This window comes from Neovison vison, chromosome 9 (genome assembly GCF_020171115.1).
Source record: "Neovison vison isolate M4711 chromosome 9, ASM_NN_V1, whole genome shotgun sequence".
Lineage (NCBI taxonomy): Eukaryota > Metazoa > Chordata > Mammalia > Carnivora > Mustelidae > Neogale > Neogale vison.
Genome location: NC_058099.1, coordinates 29,669,638 through 29,686,263, shown reverse-complemented (window position 1 = coordinate 29,686,263; position 16,626 = coordinate 29,669,638). Strand labels below are relative to the sequence as shown.

Here is a 16,626-nt window from a genome sequence, read left to right as displayed (position 1 = left end):
TGGGGGAGTGGGAGGTCAAGGTACCAGGTGGTGGGTATTACAGAGGGCACGGATTGCATGGAGCACTGGGTGTGGTGAAAAAATGATAGTTATGCTGAAAAAAAAAAAGCCTTCCTGGGGTGAAAGAGCTCTCAGCTTCCCTGCCAGGCCTCAGGTCTGATGTTTAGAACTGAGTTTAGCTAGTACAGACAGCATTCCTGCCCTGCAGCAGAGATGTGTTTGCCCATATCTGCATCTTTTGAATGTATCTGCCTCTGTCCTGTCAGAACAATTCTGCATCTGTTTCTTTCCCTCTAACTGGGGGTGGGGTGGGGTGGGGTGGGGGCAGGGACTGAGCTTTGGAGGGAAGAGCTTTCTGGGAAGGTCCCTGCCCTATTTGGACTGGAAGCAATCTTTTTTTTTTTTTTTTTTTTTAAGATTTTATTTGACAGAGATCACAAGTAGGCAGAGAGAGAGAGAGAGAGAGACAGAGACAGAGACAGAGAGAGAAGAAAGTAGGCTCCCTTCTGAGCAGAGAGCCCGATGCGGGGCTCAATCTTAAGACCCTGAGATCATGACCTGAGCGGAAGGCAGAGGCTTTAACCCACTGAGCCACCCAGGCACCCCGACTGGAAGCAATCTTAACTGTACTTCCTACTGGGATGGCTGGCCCACCTGGAAAAACTGCCACTAAGGCTGAGAGTTGGGCTAGGCACTTAGTCCAGGCTTCTTAGCATTTCTTATAAGAGCCCTGAGACCAGTTCTTGGTCAGGAGCTGGAATGATGATGGGACAGGAGGAGGCCTCCAGATGGGCTCAGGGATATCTAGATACAAGATGGGGAGTGGGCTACAGCCTAGGAAAGGGAAAGGTGGGCTTTCACTGCCCAGAGAGAGCTGATTAAAAGGTGCTCAGCCAAGAGAAATAGATCTGTTCCTGTTGCCACAACAGGAAGTTAACAATCTGTTGAGAGAACCTGGACACAAGTAAATGAAAACAGTTCACCTAACACCTGATTTAAATTGTGCAATTCCCTCCCATCTATAAAACTATGAAAAGTAAAGGCAAAGATATGTACATTTTCTTACTTTGGAATTTTTAAAGTTTTTGACACTTCATAGTTTGGATCCTGAATCAAAACAAAGAAAAAGATGTTTAGAAAGACCTTTTGATTTTCTTTCCCCACCATGCTCCTTCATCTTGGTCTCCCCCAGTCCGGATGTTTCCCTGAATCACTGAGATAAAAAGAATTCACAACACCGAGTTGGTTATGAGGTTCATGTTAGAAAATGTGGCTTCACAAAGAGAAGCACTTCCAAATAAATCCAAGACCCAGCTCCTGGGCTGCCTTGAGCAGATCTTAAAAGAGACAGAAAGGGAAGTAAGAGTTGGTGGGTGGAGCTCTTAAATCTCACACAATCACCACCAACTTCTTGTGGACATCCAGGCCTCCAACCACAGCCCTGAACTCCTCAAAGGAGATTTTCCCGTCTCCATCCCGATCCAGGACGATGATGGTTTTGTCCACTAGCTGCTGTAACTGCCAGTCCTTCAGGTTGTCGCCCACCATCAGCTTCAGCACCTGGAAGAGCTCCCCGTTCGAAATGTAGCCGTCTTTATCAATGTCATAGATGCTGAAGGCAAACCTCAACTTCTCCTCCTCGTCCCCCCTGACGCTGAACTGGGAGGTCCCCAGGATGAACTCCTTGAAGTCCACTTCTCCATTGCCGTCGATGTCGAAGACGTCGATCACTCGCTGCACCAATGGGTTCTGGTGCAGCTCGGGCAGGGACAAGAACTCCTCCACGCTCAGAGAGCCTGAACGGTCCAAGTCCAGCTTCTTAAACCTCTTGCTCAGTCTTTTAATTTCATCGGAGCTGAAGTGGGAGCATATCTCCTCCGGGTAACTGGCTTCATTTCCCATTGTGGACGCAGACACCGCTCGCAAGGGCTGTAGGCGCGGGCGGGTCCAAGCCCGGCGGTTGCGCGGCTGCAGCGGGAGGATGGGGGGGCGGGGCAGGCTTGGAAGGCTCGAGGACCTCTCCCCTCCCCCACCAGGAGGCCTTGAAGGATCGGGGAGGCGGGCAGAGAGGGAAGTGGGAGAAGGTAGGAGTGCGGCGGGGCGGGGGCTGGGGTAACTGGATACCCAGGAGTGGAAAGGCATATGGGTTGCTCCGCCCTCTTTCCTTTTCTTCCCTCTTGGCCGCTGGCGGTTTTCTTCCTAGTTCCGCTGCTGGTGTTTTATCTTCTCTTCCTCACTTGTCCTTAGTAAGCTCCAAAGGGGCAGTGTCCCCAGCACAGTGCCTGAAGCGCAGTATGTGTTTCATCAATATGCTCAGAATGACAGAGCGCACTGCAGTCCTGTGCTCTTTATGCTTATGCGGGCCTTGTGGTGGGCTAAATGAGGTAATACGTCAAAGCGCTGATCTTCTATATATTTCCTAAATTCTCTGCCGCGATTGACATCCTTCAGGTGCAGTGGTCACTGACCCTTTTCAAGACCTGGGTTCCGGGTCTTTGTACGAGACCACCCAGATGTCGCACAGAATTTCTCACATGATCACTGACAGGCGGTAACATATTCCTGAGGAATATACACAGCGCTGAATTCAGGGCATTCTTTCAAGAAGACACAGTTCCCAAGACTATGGCCTTGGTTGCCCTGTTACTTGGAATCCACCATCTTATAGACTGGTCTTTATCTTTTTCCAACCGGAGCCTGGTGGCTGTCCTACGGACCATGCTGGGAATGGCTGTAATGTGCCCAGAGATGCCTTTTGCATGTTTTGAGAGCGACAGTGGTCCTTCCACTGTCTCATGCTTTCCTCTTTGCTTAACCTGGATTTGTCCTTTTTGATAAACATGAATTTCTTGTGTCCGCCCCACCCCCATATTCCTTCTTCCTTTAGAAGCACATCATTTACTCCAAATGCATAAGAAATAAACTGACTCAAGGGCAATGTAGTTCACTGGGAGAACCCCAGGCCACCAAATCAAACTGAAAGGGGCAAACACTCACTTAAAAAATGCTACTACCTTCTTTGTGTTTCAAGTTCAGCCAAAATAGCACTCTAAAGGCAACTACTGAAACTGCCATGACGGCTTTGGTGTACCTAACCCAGGAACCAGACAGTTTAAGGGAAAAGGGAAGTTTTGTAGGCTACAATATTTAATAACTGAATTATCCCAATGATTGAATGAATTAGATCTGAAAGAAGCATGACAGGTGGAAAAATTTCAAAACAGAATAATCCAACATCAGCTCTGAAGTGACCATTGAGTAAGGCCTCAAACAACTTGCTTAACATCATTTTTTCCATCTGTAAGATGGAGCTAATAATACATTTTTTACAGCTGTGTGAGGATTAAAGCTGGTATTAGCCAGTATGAGAAATCATTGTCACATCATCATTATCCTTACTACTTCCCCTGTGGGTAGAGATGAAGTCTTAAAGAATGAACAGTTGGCAGCCTGGGTCCTTACACACAGCTATGTCATTTACTGAGCATTCCTTGGTACCACCGACAGTGTGCCACTCACTGCTCTAAGCACTTCCTCAGCATTAGCTCTGGCTCCCCCAGCACACTCCTTGAGGACTGACCGCACTGGCCCATCAAGCATGTTTCTGGAGTCCACGCTGTCTTACCCGTGATAGTTGTCATTTGGAAAGGAGATATTAGTGTGGAAACTTTAAGTAAATGTATTCTTCTGTTCCTCTGTGGGTTATTTTTAGGAGGTAGTAAAGGGTAGTGGAGAAAGTACAAGAATTCAGTAGACCAGGTTCCAACCCCTGCTCTGCCCAGATTAACAATGAGCCCTTAGAGGAGCCATTCCTGTCCCAGCCTCACTGTACTCATCTGTAAAATGGGGATAGTAATTATAACTGCCTTCTCCACTGCATGTAGTTCTTCTGAGAGCGAGATGCGGGAGTGCACATAGAAATGTTATGTAAGAGAAGTACTGTCCCAAGAGTCAACTCAGACACTATCAGGAACAGACACTATCAGGAAGATGGCACCACTTCACTAAAATAATTCAGTGTGCAACCAAGAATTGCTTTACTCCTTCCCTGCAGAGGATGCAACGTCACGCTCCATCTTAAGTTCTAGTCAGTGTGAAGTTGAGTTCCCCGTTGCTCCACATTTCATAAACTGTGTAGGTCAGTATTGTTATGGGCTCAATGCCATTGTTTCAATTTTCTCTGGTTGTTATTCTTAGTCATTTTCACTGTTCCTCTTTCTGTTTATCACTGTAGAGGGATCCGGACCATCGGATATTCATTACAGTAAGTAAATGGAAAGGGTTGACTGTTCCAGAAGAAATCAGGAGCCTGATGGCACTTCCAATTCAGCAAGTTTTTAGGGAAAGAACAGTAAGATGGTCACATGCAAAAGTAACTGGCATTAGAAAATAAAGCCAAACAGAAGCGAGGAGTCCTGTGGTTCATGTAAGGCATCATCTTCCAAGTTAGTCAGGAATATGGGTTTCTGAGCAGTATCACACATTCTGGGAGCGACCCACGCAGTGGGTCATTGACCTTGACCTGGAAGCCCTCACGTATCTGTGATATTGTCCATCACCATATTTAACATCAATCTGTGTTGAGGTTAGCCATCTTATAGACTGTGGAAACACACGGCCCTGAGTTTAAACCTGAGCATCAGATTTCTCACTGCAAATCAGTGTTATTTTAGGTTTAAGTGAGAGAACATCTCAAATAATCCAAAGCCATCTAAAATAGCATGTCGGTGCACAGTAGGTGCTCAATACCTTTTGTACCCTATCTTCTTTCTACTCTCTTTCTTACTCCTTTTGTTTTCGCCAAGGCAGATATTTGGCTTTGGCTATATGTGTCTTGTTTTTCTTGGATGTGATATACTTTATTTCAAGTTTAAATCCATTTAACAAATATATATTGAACACCTACTGTGTGCCAGGCCCTCTGCCTGCTGATGGGTCTTCTGTGGTGAACAAGATATAGTCCCCTGAGAAATATACAGTTTTGCTATTGAGAAATCTACACTCTAATAAATAGTATGGAAGGATGTAGCGCTGTTTGGTCAGTCTTTCACGTTTCTCATGTGTATTCAAAAGGATGAAGAATAATATGTTTGATTTTGTTTCATAATTCTGACATTGTGCTTAACATGAGCCCAGGTTTTCAATCATCATTTTGATATTTAACAATTCTGTGATCTTGGGCAGAATTATTTATTTGAATCACTGACCATCTATAAACTGGGACAATTGCTAACTCATAGCATCCTTTTCAGGATTAAATGAGATAGTACACCTTAAAGAATTAGGCTCAATGCCTAGCCATAGGAGGTACAAAAATGATAGATATTATAATTACTGCCTACTTTAGGCTTGCCTGGAAGATTTTAATAGACGATTTAGATATATGTACATGCAGATATACTCAACTATTCATTTCTCCTCTTCACAAATGTTTATTGAACATCTACTATAGGAGAGGCATACTGTGGTGATCTAAAGCAGGTACATTGCCAGCTGTCTATAGTTTTGCAGGGAAGATGGACATTAATCAAATTACCATGCCCAGAAATGTTAAAGGGGTACCTGTGGTGAATGTTGCAGGTTAGAGGTAATACAGTAGGAATCTGTCATGCCAGGGGAGTTCACACAAGGGGAATTTGATCCAGTCAGTAAGATGAACTAAACCTTAACTGGGAAAGTGATGGCTGAGCAGAAATATCAAGGAGAAGAAGAAATTAACTGATGTTCTGGGCAGGGAGGAGTGTTCCAGGAAGAAGGAACTACATGTGCAAAGGGACAGGGGCAGGAGGAGCATATCAAGTAGGAGAACTTGAAAAAGGCTACTGTGGCCAGAACAGGGAGGTTGCAGGAGAGTATGGTATTAGACGAAGTGAAGAAATGTCTGACCATTCCCTAGACACTGAATAAACGGCAACTGTTTATTCAATCATTCCTTACAGGGCATCATTTATCCAATCCTGTTTCTTCAACATGTAGAGCACTAGGGCATTCAAGGATGGTCCCTACTCAGAAAGCTTACTGACCACTGAGTGACTTGAGGCAGTAGAAAATTGTAATTAATTATAACACAAGCTGGAAAAGGAAAGATGTCATCAGAAGTATAAAAGTTAACAGCTGTAAGAATTCAGAGAACTGAGAGGTGGTTGGAAAAAACCTAGAATTCTTGCTGGGAACAAATGGAGGAAGACTTTTTGCAAGAAGTACAGTTTCATTCTGACAAAGACAAAGGGAACAGGTACTATAACCACAGACGTGGGAAAGGGAGCAAGTGGGGATGGCAGAATCTGGTGCAATGTGGCTGAAGTACTGAGTAAAATACCAAAGTGAAATGGAAGGAACCAGATCAATGGGACTTTTGAATGTTTGGCCAAGACATCTGGTTTCTATACAACAGAGAAAGAGTGACCGAATGCACACAAGAATGACAAAATCAGGATTCTATTCTAGAAAGATGACTCCGGCATTGTGAAGGGTGAGTTGAACAGGGGAGAGACTGGCAGTGGGAGAGCAGCTAGCCACCGGGGATGACCACACGTGCTTGGCTGCAAAATGAGAGCGTGCTGTCTGCTGAGACACGCAGCGGAAATGAAAGGCCAGGTCTGCTTAGCTGTCGTAGCAAAGAACCACTAACTAGGGGCTTAAAGAGAAGTTGATTGTCTCCCAGTTCTGGGGACTAGAAGTCTGAACTCCAGACGTCAGCAGGGCCATGTTCCCTTTGAAACCTTAGAGGAGTCCTTCCTTGCTTATTCTGAGCATCTGATGGTTTGCTGGCAGTCTCCGGCATCCCTTGGGTGCAGCTGCATCAATCCAATCTCTGCCTCATGGTCATGGCGTTCTCCCTGTATCTGTCCTCTTACAAGGACACTGGGCATATTGGATTAGGGACCCACCCTTACACAGTGTGACCACAGCCTCAACTTAATGGATCATGTCTGCAGTGACCCTATTTCCAAAGTGGGCCTTGTCTGAGGTACCAGGGGGTTAGTTCAATAGAACCTCAACATGTCTTTTTGGGGGACACAATTCAACCCATTCCAACCAGGCCTGACGTCTTACTGGACAGAAGCATAGAGGGAGAGAGCAGAGATGAGGCTCCACATGGCACTGCACTAGCTTCTCTGGCTGACCAGCCCTTTGCCTGGATGTGGCAGGAGGCCGCCTATAATGTGTGATGAGAGGGACACCCTTTACAGGTCCCTGGGCTCCCCCACGATGCTGCCTTCTCATTTAACATGTCCTGAAATTCCACCAACTCCCACAGCTGCATCACGAGAAAGTGTCTTCAGAGTTATGATACAGGGAAGGTGAGGGCAATTTCTCACCTTCTTAGACCGGGTTAATGATGCTTGTGAGGAGCAAAAAAGGCTTTTCTGATAGTCTGTGACACTTCACACCACAGCCACTAGATGGCAATCATCACACATTTCCAAGCCACAATCTTGAAAGCCTGGAAGCAACTACTTCTTAGCACAGGAAATAATTAGGGAGGAGTCCTGTTTCCCGTGATTCCTTTATAGATTTCAGTGTATGGAAAACTCAAAAAGTGGAGAAAAGACTGTCTCTCACAATAGTCTTAATCAGTCTGAGCACTGTTCACACCTTTTAGTTGCATAGTAAATAACTATATTCATAAATATTCATGAGTCCACTGAATGTAACCCGGGTAAAAAGCAAATACTATGAACAGTATTCGGTCTTGAGCATAATTTATGCCCAAACATCTCTGGTATATAAAGGAAGAGACCCTTACTCCATGTGCTCTGTTTACTTGGTCATTAGCAAGGGTGAAGAGGGCACGGCTGGAAAATTTCATCTTCGGTCATCCACTGTAAGCAGAGAGCCCCACCTTTGTGATGATGCCACGAGAGGAAAGCAACATAGGAGAACTGTAGTGCTCCAACCGGCCCACTCAGTAGCCTGACTTTGAAATACCACTGATTACATTTAAAGAAAATACTTTAAAAATCTGATTTAAGTGCATCCTAACGGTCTGCATAAACCATGTTTCCCCACTCAAACCTAGAAGCTGAGTTGGAAGAAAGGAATAAGATGATAATCATAATAGCTGGCTAATACAGCACTTTGCAAGGTAGAAAATTCCAGAATCAAGTATTTCTCAAGTCCTCCAGTACAAAGTCTCCAGTTTTATAACACATCTAAGTAACACATAAAAGAATCTTTACGTTGGAATTGTTAGATGCTTATAATTGTAAGATGCTCCTGCTTTTTTGGAGATGGGTCCAAAAGGTAGGGTGCAACAAATGTAATTTCCTACATGTGCTTCTTGTTTACCAAATATTTTTTTCTTCTGCACACATAACTCTATACTCAAAAAAGAAGAGGAAACATTTATTAAGCTAAATATTCTTCCTAAAATAGCTCATTAAATATATTTCACTACTTACAGGAAGATTCTATTACCACCCCTGGTTTGGGGGTAAGGATCTGATATTTCAAAAGTTGCATGGTTTGGGGCACCTGGGTGGCTCAGTTGTTGGGTGTCTGCCTTCTGCTCAGGTCATGATCCCAGGGTCCTGGGATTGGGGCCCACATTGGGCTCCCTGCTTGGTGGGAAGCCTGCTTCTCCCTCTCCCACTCATCCTGCTTGTGTTCCCTCTCTCGCTGTGTCTATGTCAAATGAATAAAATCTTAAAAAAAAAAAAAAAGTTGCATGGCTTATATAGACACACAGAATGGAGCGGGGTGTCAAACCTCAGAATATCTAATTTGGAGTTGAAATTTTTAAAATTATCTCAGACTGCCTTCCATATGAAGATTTAAAAAGATGTCCCCGCTCTTCTGACGGTCATAGGGGAACTGTAAGGCAGAACATAAGGGAAGGTGGCCATCTATGATGCCAGCATCCCTGAGGAGGGGCCCACTAACAGGGCATAAAATCCTGTTCACCTAGCATCACTGGCTGCAGTGTCTCTGGAGGGTGGGGCCAAACTGCATTGCTTGTAATTCCATGCCTCAGTGTCCTGCTCATGCTCTGACTGGAGGGCTCTTCCCCCAACAGGGGACACCTCCTCTCGGAAGCCCTCTCTGACTCACTTTTGCTCTTCCGTGGGTCATTCACAGGCTTGCCCGTGTCACGGCTCTACCTTGCATCTTCTGCTGCTGCCCCTGGGATGGCATGGTGTCGGGGTTTGTTTACAAGTCTGTCTCCCTGCTTGTGAGTTCTGTATTCATCTCTGCCCCTGGTGCAGGGCCAGCACACAGGCATTTAACACATGTCTGCTGATGGATGGACGCACGGATGGAGGAATGAATGAATTTGTTCTAGTAGCAGAACAAGAAGGTGAGGCCTCTTGGAGATTGCCCTCCCTTTCTTCACAATTCCACTCCACGTCATAAAAGGACACGTGTAAGGCTTTGTGCTTCTTCAGGTTTCCAGAAAGCACTACTTGGATAGGATCCATCTGATCTTATGCTTGGCTTAAATATTAAACTTAATTACTTAGGCTATTCCAAGGGAAGCAGTCAGCTGTCAAAGTGGCTCCCGACATACGCGGGTTTTCAATTTAAAGCAATCTGCGGTCATTAACTTGCCTTGCCTCGCCATAACTTTCATCAGGTTGAATAGGAGTGACATTTTAAATTGAAAAAGGAAGGGGTAGGGATGAGAGGGGCAGGGGGCTGCTAAGATGTGACCCAGTTGTCAAGAGCAAAAGACTGCATTAAAACTCATCCCTCCCTCACCCCTATGCCATTTCCTTTGAGTTTTTTTTTTTTTTTTTAAGATTTATTTATTTATTTATTTGACAGAGAGATCACAAGCAGGCAGAGAGGCAAGCAGAGAGAGAGAGAGGAGGAAGCAGGCTCCCTGCTGAGCAGAGAGCCCGATGCGGGACTCGATCCCAGGACCCTGAGATCATGACCTGAGCCGAAGGCAGCGGCTTAACCCACTGAGCCACCCAGGCGCCCCTCCTTTGAGTTTTAAAGACAAACTGGAAAGAAAACTGACCGGCATAGAAGCTTCTTGATGAGACTTGTGTGATCTATTTGGCTTTCAATGTAGAGCTGACTAATGCTTTCCTCCTCTCCCCAACAAAAAAGTAATGGAGGAAAGAATGGATTTACTTCAAGAAAATTCCATTTTTCTCGGTGAACAAATATTAGGAAGTTTCATATGGGATGAACATTTGGAGGTCTGGGGCAGTGGTCAGAGATGGGAGAGCCAGACTGGAGGCCAGCCAGTTCACTGTCCTTCTCTGTGGCCCAGGAACCATATCATTTAGCTCAGGATCCCTCTAAACCTATCATATCAGCTTGGGAACTATAGCCTTCTCTAACCTGGCCATGCTATACAGCTCAATCTTATGGTGACGAAACAAGCTTGAAGAGAACTTTAGTGATGTGCTGAAGGTCACTCAGTTGGTTCATGGCAGAGTCAAGACAAATGTGACAACTCCCATTCATTCAGCACCTACATTTGTAGGTGTCAGGCACTTTTACATGCATTACTCTGTTCCTTACACCAAGCCAGGAGCATCAAATAAATATTGTTCTCTCCATCTAGGAGAGTAAATTCAGAGAGGTTAGGTAGTTTGCGTTGGTGATGTTTTGATGTTCCTTTGTGATGTCGATATTTTGAAACTGGTCATTTTTACATTTGCACCTCTACAGTGTTCTTGAAAACAAACCATTTAACTTCAGCTTTAAAAAACAAACTAATAATGAGCTCAGCAGACATCTCACTTCATCCCTGTCCGGAGGTCCCATTCCTTATTAGATGACGTTCAGGACTGGGGAGGCCACGGATGGAGTAATTTCAGGGATGGAGTGAAGGTCAAGTTGAGGATGAGCTCAGAGATGGAATGGCGCAAAGTTTCCTATTGTGCACTTTCCTTGATATTAAGAAACACCTAAAAGTACCTTGATTTACTTTTAGATTGTCTTGAAATTTACTTCTCCTTTTCCTTACATCTTGCAATCAAGGTCTCTGAATTCGAGATGGGACTCCTTCATGGCAATGTTCAACCTCCTGCTTAGTACGTATTTGTTTTCCTTGGCACTCAGAATCCAATTCCTTGGATTCAGAGGCACAAAACCTTGTAACAATACAGCAAGATATGGATTCCAATGAAGTTGAGAGAGGTTACGTAACTTTTCCAAGGACATAAAGCTGTCTCCTCATGGTCATGGTAGAGCCAGGGCGGCCTGGCTCCCAAGACCAGCACTGTCCCAGTGGTTGTATTTGTCTTCTCTTTATGACCAAGGCAAGGCATGAGCTATCTCCCTGCAGGCTGGACCTGGGTTTGGGAGCAGAAACTGCACATCCTCAGATGGTCAGGCTGTGGGCACTTTCCTCTAGCTGTCCCATCCCCATCTCCATCTTCCATGAGGGTCTGTGCTAGACATTCTTTTGCCCTTCCAGACCCACTCTCCACCTTTCTCCATCCAGCTTTGTGCCCTGTGGAGGTCCTCTATGGACCACACTGACAGGCTCCCTTGACCTAAGGCTGTGGTGGGAGACGAAGAGGTTCAAGGAGCTGAGGTCAGGTATTTATTCTGGCCATCTCCCAGCAGGGTCACTGTGGGTTGGCTATGTTCCTCATCAAAGGACACAGATCCCATTAGAAAGCCCTCTGCTATCCCCTCCCTCAGGTTTTAGGAATGGCTCTTTCCCTTTTTCCTCTTGAGTCTAGATGTGGTAATGCCTCCTCCACTTCACTTGCCCTGGGAGAATGTACTCTTTCTGTTGGGTTTCCTTAAACCATACCTTTGCAAATGGTTTCTTGGAAATTCCCTGGACTCTCGTGTGCTATCATTCTCTGCCAAGACTATTTCTTTTTCCTTCTTTACTATTTCCAGGTGGTTAAAAGGGTCAACTAATTATTTATTTGATCCATTATTATTTAAAAGTAGCTTTCAAATAAAGATATCACAGATCTTAATTTCTTAGAGAATTTTGGGAGTTTGCTAAACTGTGATCTGCCACCTTCCTTTTCCTGGCTTGCAAATACCAGATTTCACAAAACAGTGAGACTCTAAATTCACTGGAACTCTAAATTCATTCAGTGACTTTATAAAAAAAAAAAAAAAAAAAGACATTTTTTGCTGAGTCAGAAGACAATGGAGGAACTTCAAGCAGCCATACGTTTTCTGCAGTGGAACTAAGTGACAATGGGTCTGCTGTGGGCACAGGCAGAGTTGTGCTAGGAGGACCACGAAGAAATATCTAAGGTCAATTTAAAATTCCTCTCTGAGAATTGCCAGAGTCTGGTCAGCAGAACTGGACCTGCAATTTTCTAAGTGACTCTGGGGATGGGTTAAAGCCTTGGAATTCAAAACAATGAATTTATTGGGGTGCCGGGGTGGTAAATAAATAAAATCTTAAAAAGAAAAGAATTTATCCTCTGGACAGACTGTAGCTGGACAGCTCTGGGGTTGCCAAAGGATGGGAGGTGAATAGATCAAGGTTTTCACAGGGGACAAAGTATTAATGCCCAATTACCAGAAATAGGAAGAAAAAGCATCTTCCATATCCTGTTACTATGTGACCAGATTACTCATTAGCCAAACTATGATATTTTTTCAGAGGGGAAGGGTGTTCAATTCCTCTGTGCAGCATATACAGACTGGACAGGACCTGGAAAGTGGGATGTTGGGTCAGAAATAAACAGAGGAATGTCTTCCTCAAGAGCCCCTGTTGGGAGAGGTGCCTTCTAGGACACACCTGCTTCTGCTGTACTGTGCCCTGCATCGCCTCCCCCTGGGCGGGTGAAGGAGGTGGGACATGTTCATTAAACTATTATTTTATTTACTCCTCGCAAGAAGCCATGGGAGAGATGAAAAAGCCGAGATTGAGGTGAGTCAGTGACGTGCCCAAGGCAAGCTGATGGTGGAGGAGGCTTCCTCGGATTGCGGCTTGTCTGATTTCAGAGCCAACCCTTGCCTCTCAACACTACCACAGCCCAGCAATGGATGGCACGTGAGGCAAAAGGGATGGCGAGCAAGGTGCTAACAAGTATACTTCTTTTCTTCTGAACTTTCCTGAGAGATGGCTTACCAAAAAGAAGCAGGTGGACACTCAAGGATCGGAGCCACGGGAAATCCAGTGGGCAGATGGCCTTCACAGAGGAGAGCGAGCTCAGCTGAAGGTCCGCTTCATTTAATCACATTCTACCTGTAGGTTTTGTGAGGGGGACACCCTGAAATTCTCTCTTCGGTTGTATGAGACAAATGTGCCAGCCGGTGCACACGGACATGCACTGCCGTGTAAATGCACACATGTGAGCCTCATCGCAGAGCGGTTATCACTAGATCAGGAGCCGCCATGGTGTAGAGCAGCATTCCTCAGAAGGAAGAGCTCCGTGTGTGCTCGCAACATTTCCTGAGGCTGGAGGGTGGCTCTCTTACCACCACACACACACTCTTCTTTCATTTCAGTCTCCAAGGTTCTAATTAAGATTATGCATCTCTTCTACTCTCTCTCTTTTTTAAAGATTTTATTTATTTATTTGGCAGATAGAGATCACAAGTAGGCAGAGAGGCAGAGAGGCAGAGAGAGAGAGAGAGAGAAGGAAGCAGGCTCCCTGCTGAGCAGAGAGCCTGATGCGGGGCTTGATCCTAGGACCCTGGGATCTTGACCTGAGCTGAAGGCAGAGGCTTTAACCCACTGAGCTACCCAGGCGCCCCTCTCTTCCACTCTCTTAACTCCTACCTGTCTTTCTCTTCCAAACTCAGCTGATCTGTGGGCCCGGGCTTGTCTTAACAACCGTAACTTGATCCTGATGTCAGTCTCTTATGCAGCTGCTTCCAGCTCACTACATCCAGAATTTCTCCCAATCTCCCTCCCCTGAATTTGGCTTCTGCTGATTATTTGTTACTCAAAATTTATCTTATTTGTCCACACTTAGTTTGGTTTTGTTTTGAAATTACTGATGAGTCAACAAAGTCCTGGAACATTTATGGTGAAACTTCAAAATCCTTAACAATGTAAGTGACCTTGTGGTTAGCATATTCAGGATAATAAGCTCAATATTTTATAAGCATTATATGACTTAATTTTTACCCCTATCCTATGAAGTCCCCTAATTTGCTGAAGATGAGGCTCAGAATGGTCAAGTAACATGGCCTCATAAGAGCTGAAAGGTTCAAATCCAGAACGGTCTCCAAAGCCCGTTTTCAACCATGATGTTATACTGTAAAGAGTATCAATATTCTTATCTCAGGATAATATAAAGGGAAACCATCTTCACTGGGCCAAAGCTGGGAGGGCTCTTGCAAATGATGAAATCCAAATACCTTATTGTATAGATGAATGGAAGTCAGTCGGATGAAGGACGCAACTTTTTCCAAGGATAGAATGAGTGCAGAAGAGGTGGGTGATTGTTCTCCCGTCTCCTTCCTCCTAAGGGAATCCTGCTTTTGTCAGGTCTTCGCTAGGTGATCAAGCATTTCAAGGGAAGCTGGCCCATCTTCAGTCCAAGGGGATGAGTCATGACTGGTTTAATCCATCATGATGATCTCATTCCCCTCACACTGATTGGATCATGCAGGACAAATGACACCCTTTTGGCCCAATGACATATGAGGAAATTCACTGCATGTCTTTGGGGAAGGTTCCCTTCCTTCTTCTTCTTCTTCCTCTTCTTCTTCTTTTTTTTTGTTTCCTCACTTCTAAAAAAGAGCTGCAGGAAGACACCTGAAGATATCTATGAACCTCAGGAAATTCTCCTGATGGAGGGAGAGGAGCTATGAACACTTCCATTATTTACTACTTACTGTGTCAGTTTTCTTACTAGGTCTTTCCATAAGTGATCTCCTCTTCTCAGACAAAATAGCAAGACAGGTTTTATCATATTTATTCATGGATGAGGAAACTCAGACCTAATAGCAGTTAAGTCATTCAGTGGTTAACTGGTAGCTTTAGGATACAAGTCTAGAAATGTATGGCTTCAAATTTATCATGCTTTGTAGTAGCTCTTTTCATACTTGAATAAATAGATTTATGTTAGTCTCCAAAAGGACATTTCCCTCTATGTGCCCAGTGGAGTTCGGTTCTGAGTCTGAAGAGCCCTGAACCCTCAGAGACTTGTCCAGTGGAGTCGGTTGGTCCCTCCTGCTGACACCTGTCTGATGGTCCTCTGAAATGGCAACAGCCTAGACAGATGAGTGTGATCAAGGAGGTGCAAATCATTGCACATAGCTGGCTTTGGGGACATGACTGGGAGGCTCCTTTTGTCTAATGTCTTGCCGTCAACTTTGAATCACTTGGAGACTTTGGCATGAGTTAACCATGGTCACAGCAAATGGCACAAGTGAAGCAACTGGTTCGTTTGCATTCTTGGCTGACTTAATTCAGCTGAACGGTTTAAGACCAATTTTACTTCTTTTAGAAAAAGCCATGCAAACCTCTCCAAAGAAAGATAAAAATGCCTGCCTAATAGGGTCGTGGTATGAACCAATGAGTTAATTTCCCTAATAGAGCTTTTGTCACATGGTAAGAAACAGAACAAGCTACTTTCCTAATTCCCCACTTTCCTCTTTGCTTCCTTTAAATCTTTGCTCTATGACCGTCTTCTCAATGAGATATAATAAGGTTAAAAAGGAAGATATGATTCAGATTGGAACAGGGATTATGGGCAGGCTCTGTTTCAGCTGGAGTTTATAATGAGATGTATTAGCTGGTAAATGTCAGGGGTAAGAGTATTTGGGAAGATGGATGTAATAGCATGTGCCAAGATGCTAAGACAGGGAAGCCACTGGCATATCTCTATCTAAAATGACCCCTGTGGGGGTAGCTCAGATGGTTGAGCCACTGGCATATTTCTATCTAAAATGACCCCTGTGGGGGTAGCTCAGATGGTTGAGCATCTGCCTTTTGGTTTTGGCTCAGGTCATGATCTCAGGGTCATAAGATGGACCCCACATCAGGCTCCAGGCTCAGTGAGGAGTCTGCTTGACATTCTTTCCCTCTGCTCTTCCCCCAACTCGTGCACACATGCTTTCTCTCTCTCTCGCAACTCAATCAATCAATCAATGTTTGAAAAAATAAATTAAATGGCCAAAGTAGTAGGGCTGTAATAAGCTAGGAAGAAAGTGGCTTGAGATGAGGCTGAAGATATAGGCAGGATCGAGTCCCACAGGGCTTGCTGAAATGCAAGTTTTGCATTTCAGATTGTTCCCTAATTAACACGGCAGCCCAACGCAGACTTCTAAGCAAAACAGTGATCCGCCACATGGAAAACAAATCGGAGAAAGGCAGGCAGGAAAACAGAGAGCAGTTAGGAGACTTCTGCCGTGGTGCAGGTGAGGGATGAGGACTTGGGCTAGAGTGGTGACCGTGAAGATGGCGATGAAGGGGCTTACTTGAGACGTATTTTATAGAAGGAAAAAAATATGGCTTGTTGGTAGAATGCCGTAGGAGGTGAGATGTGGGAGGCATGAAGGATTCTTGGCAGTTTCTGGAACAAGTAACTGAATGGACAGAGGCGTCATTACCCGAGACGTGAAGCACAGGAGGAAAAGCAGATTTAGGAGAGAAGATCAAAGGTTCAGTTTTTGACAAGTTAAATTGTGAGATGCCTGCAGGATATTCAAGTGGGGATGTCTAATGGGAAGGCAGATATATGGCTCTGGAGCTCAGGAGAGTCTGTGTAGAAATACAAATTTGCC

General features: G+C 44.8%; 2 protein-coding genes across 3 annotated transcripts in view; both read right to left on the bottom strand.

Moving 5' to 3' along the window:
• The window catches only part of GRIN3A (glutamate ionotropic receptor NMDA type subunit 3A), a 151,656-nt gene that overhangs the window by 21,857 nt on the left and 113,173 nt on the right, over nucleotides 1-16,626 (bottom strand). The gene's annotated exons all lie outside the window — the stretch shown is intronic.
• PPP3R2 (protein phosphatase 3 regulatory subunit B, beta) lies at nucleotides 1,390-1,902 on the bottom strand. The gene has a single exon (XM_044265235.1). It carries the CDS (start codon nucleotides 1,900-1,902, stop codon nucleotides 1,390-1,392), a length of 513 nt encoding a protein of 170 aa, XP_044121170.1.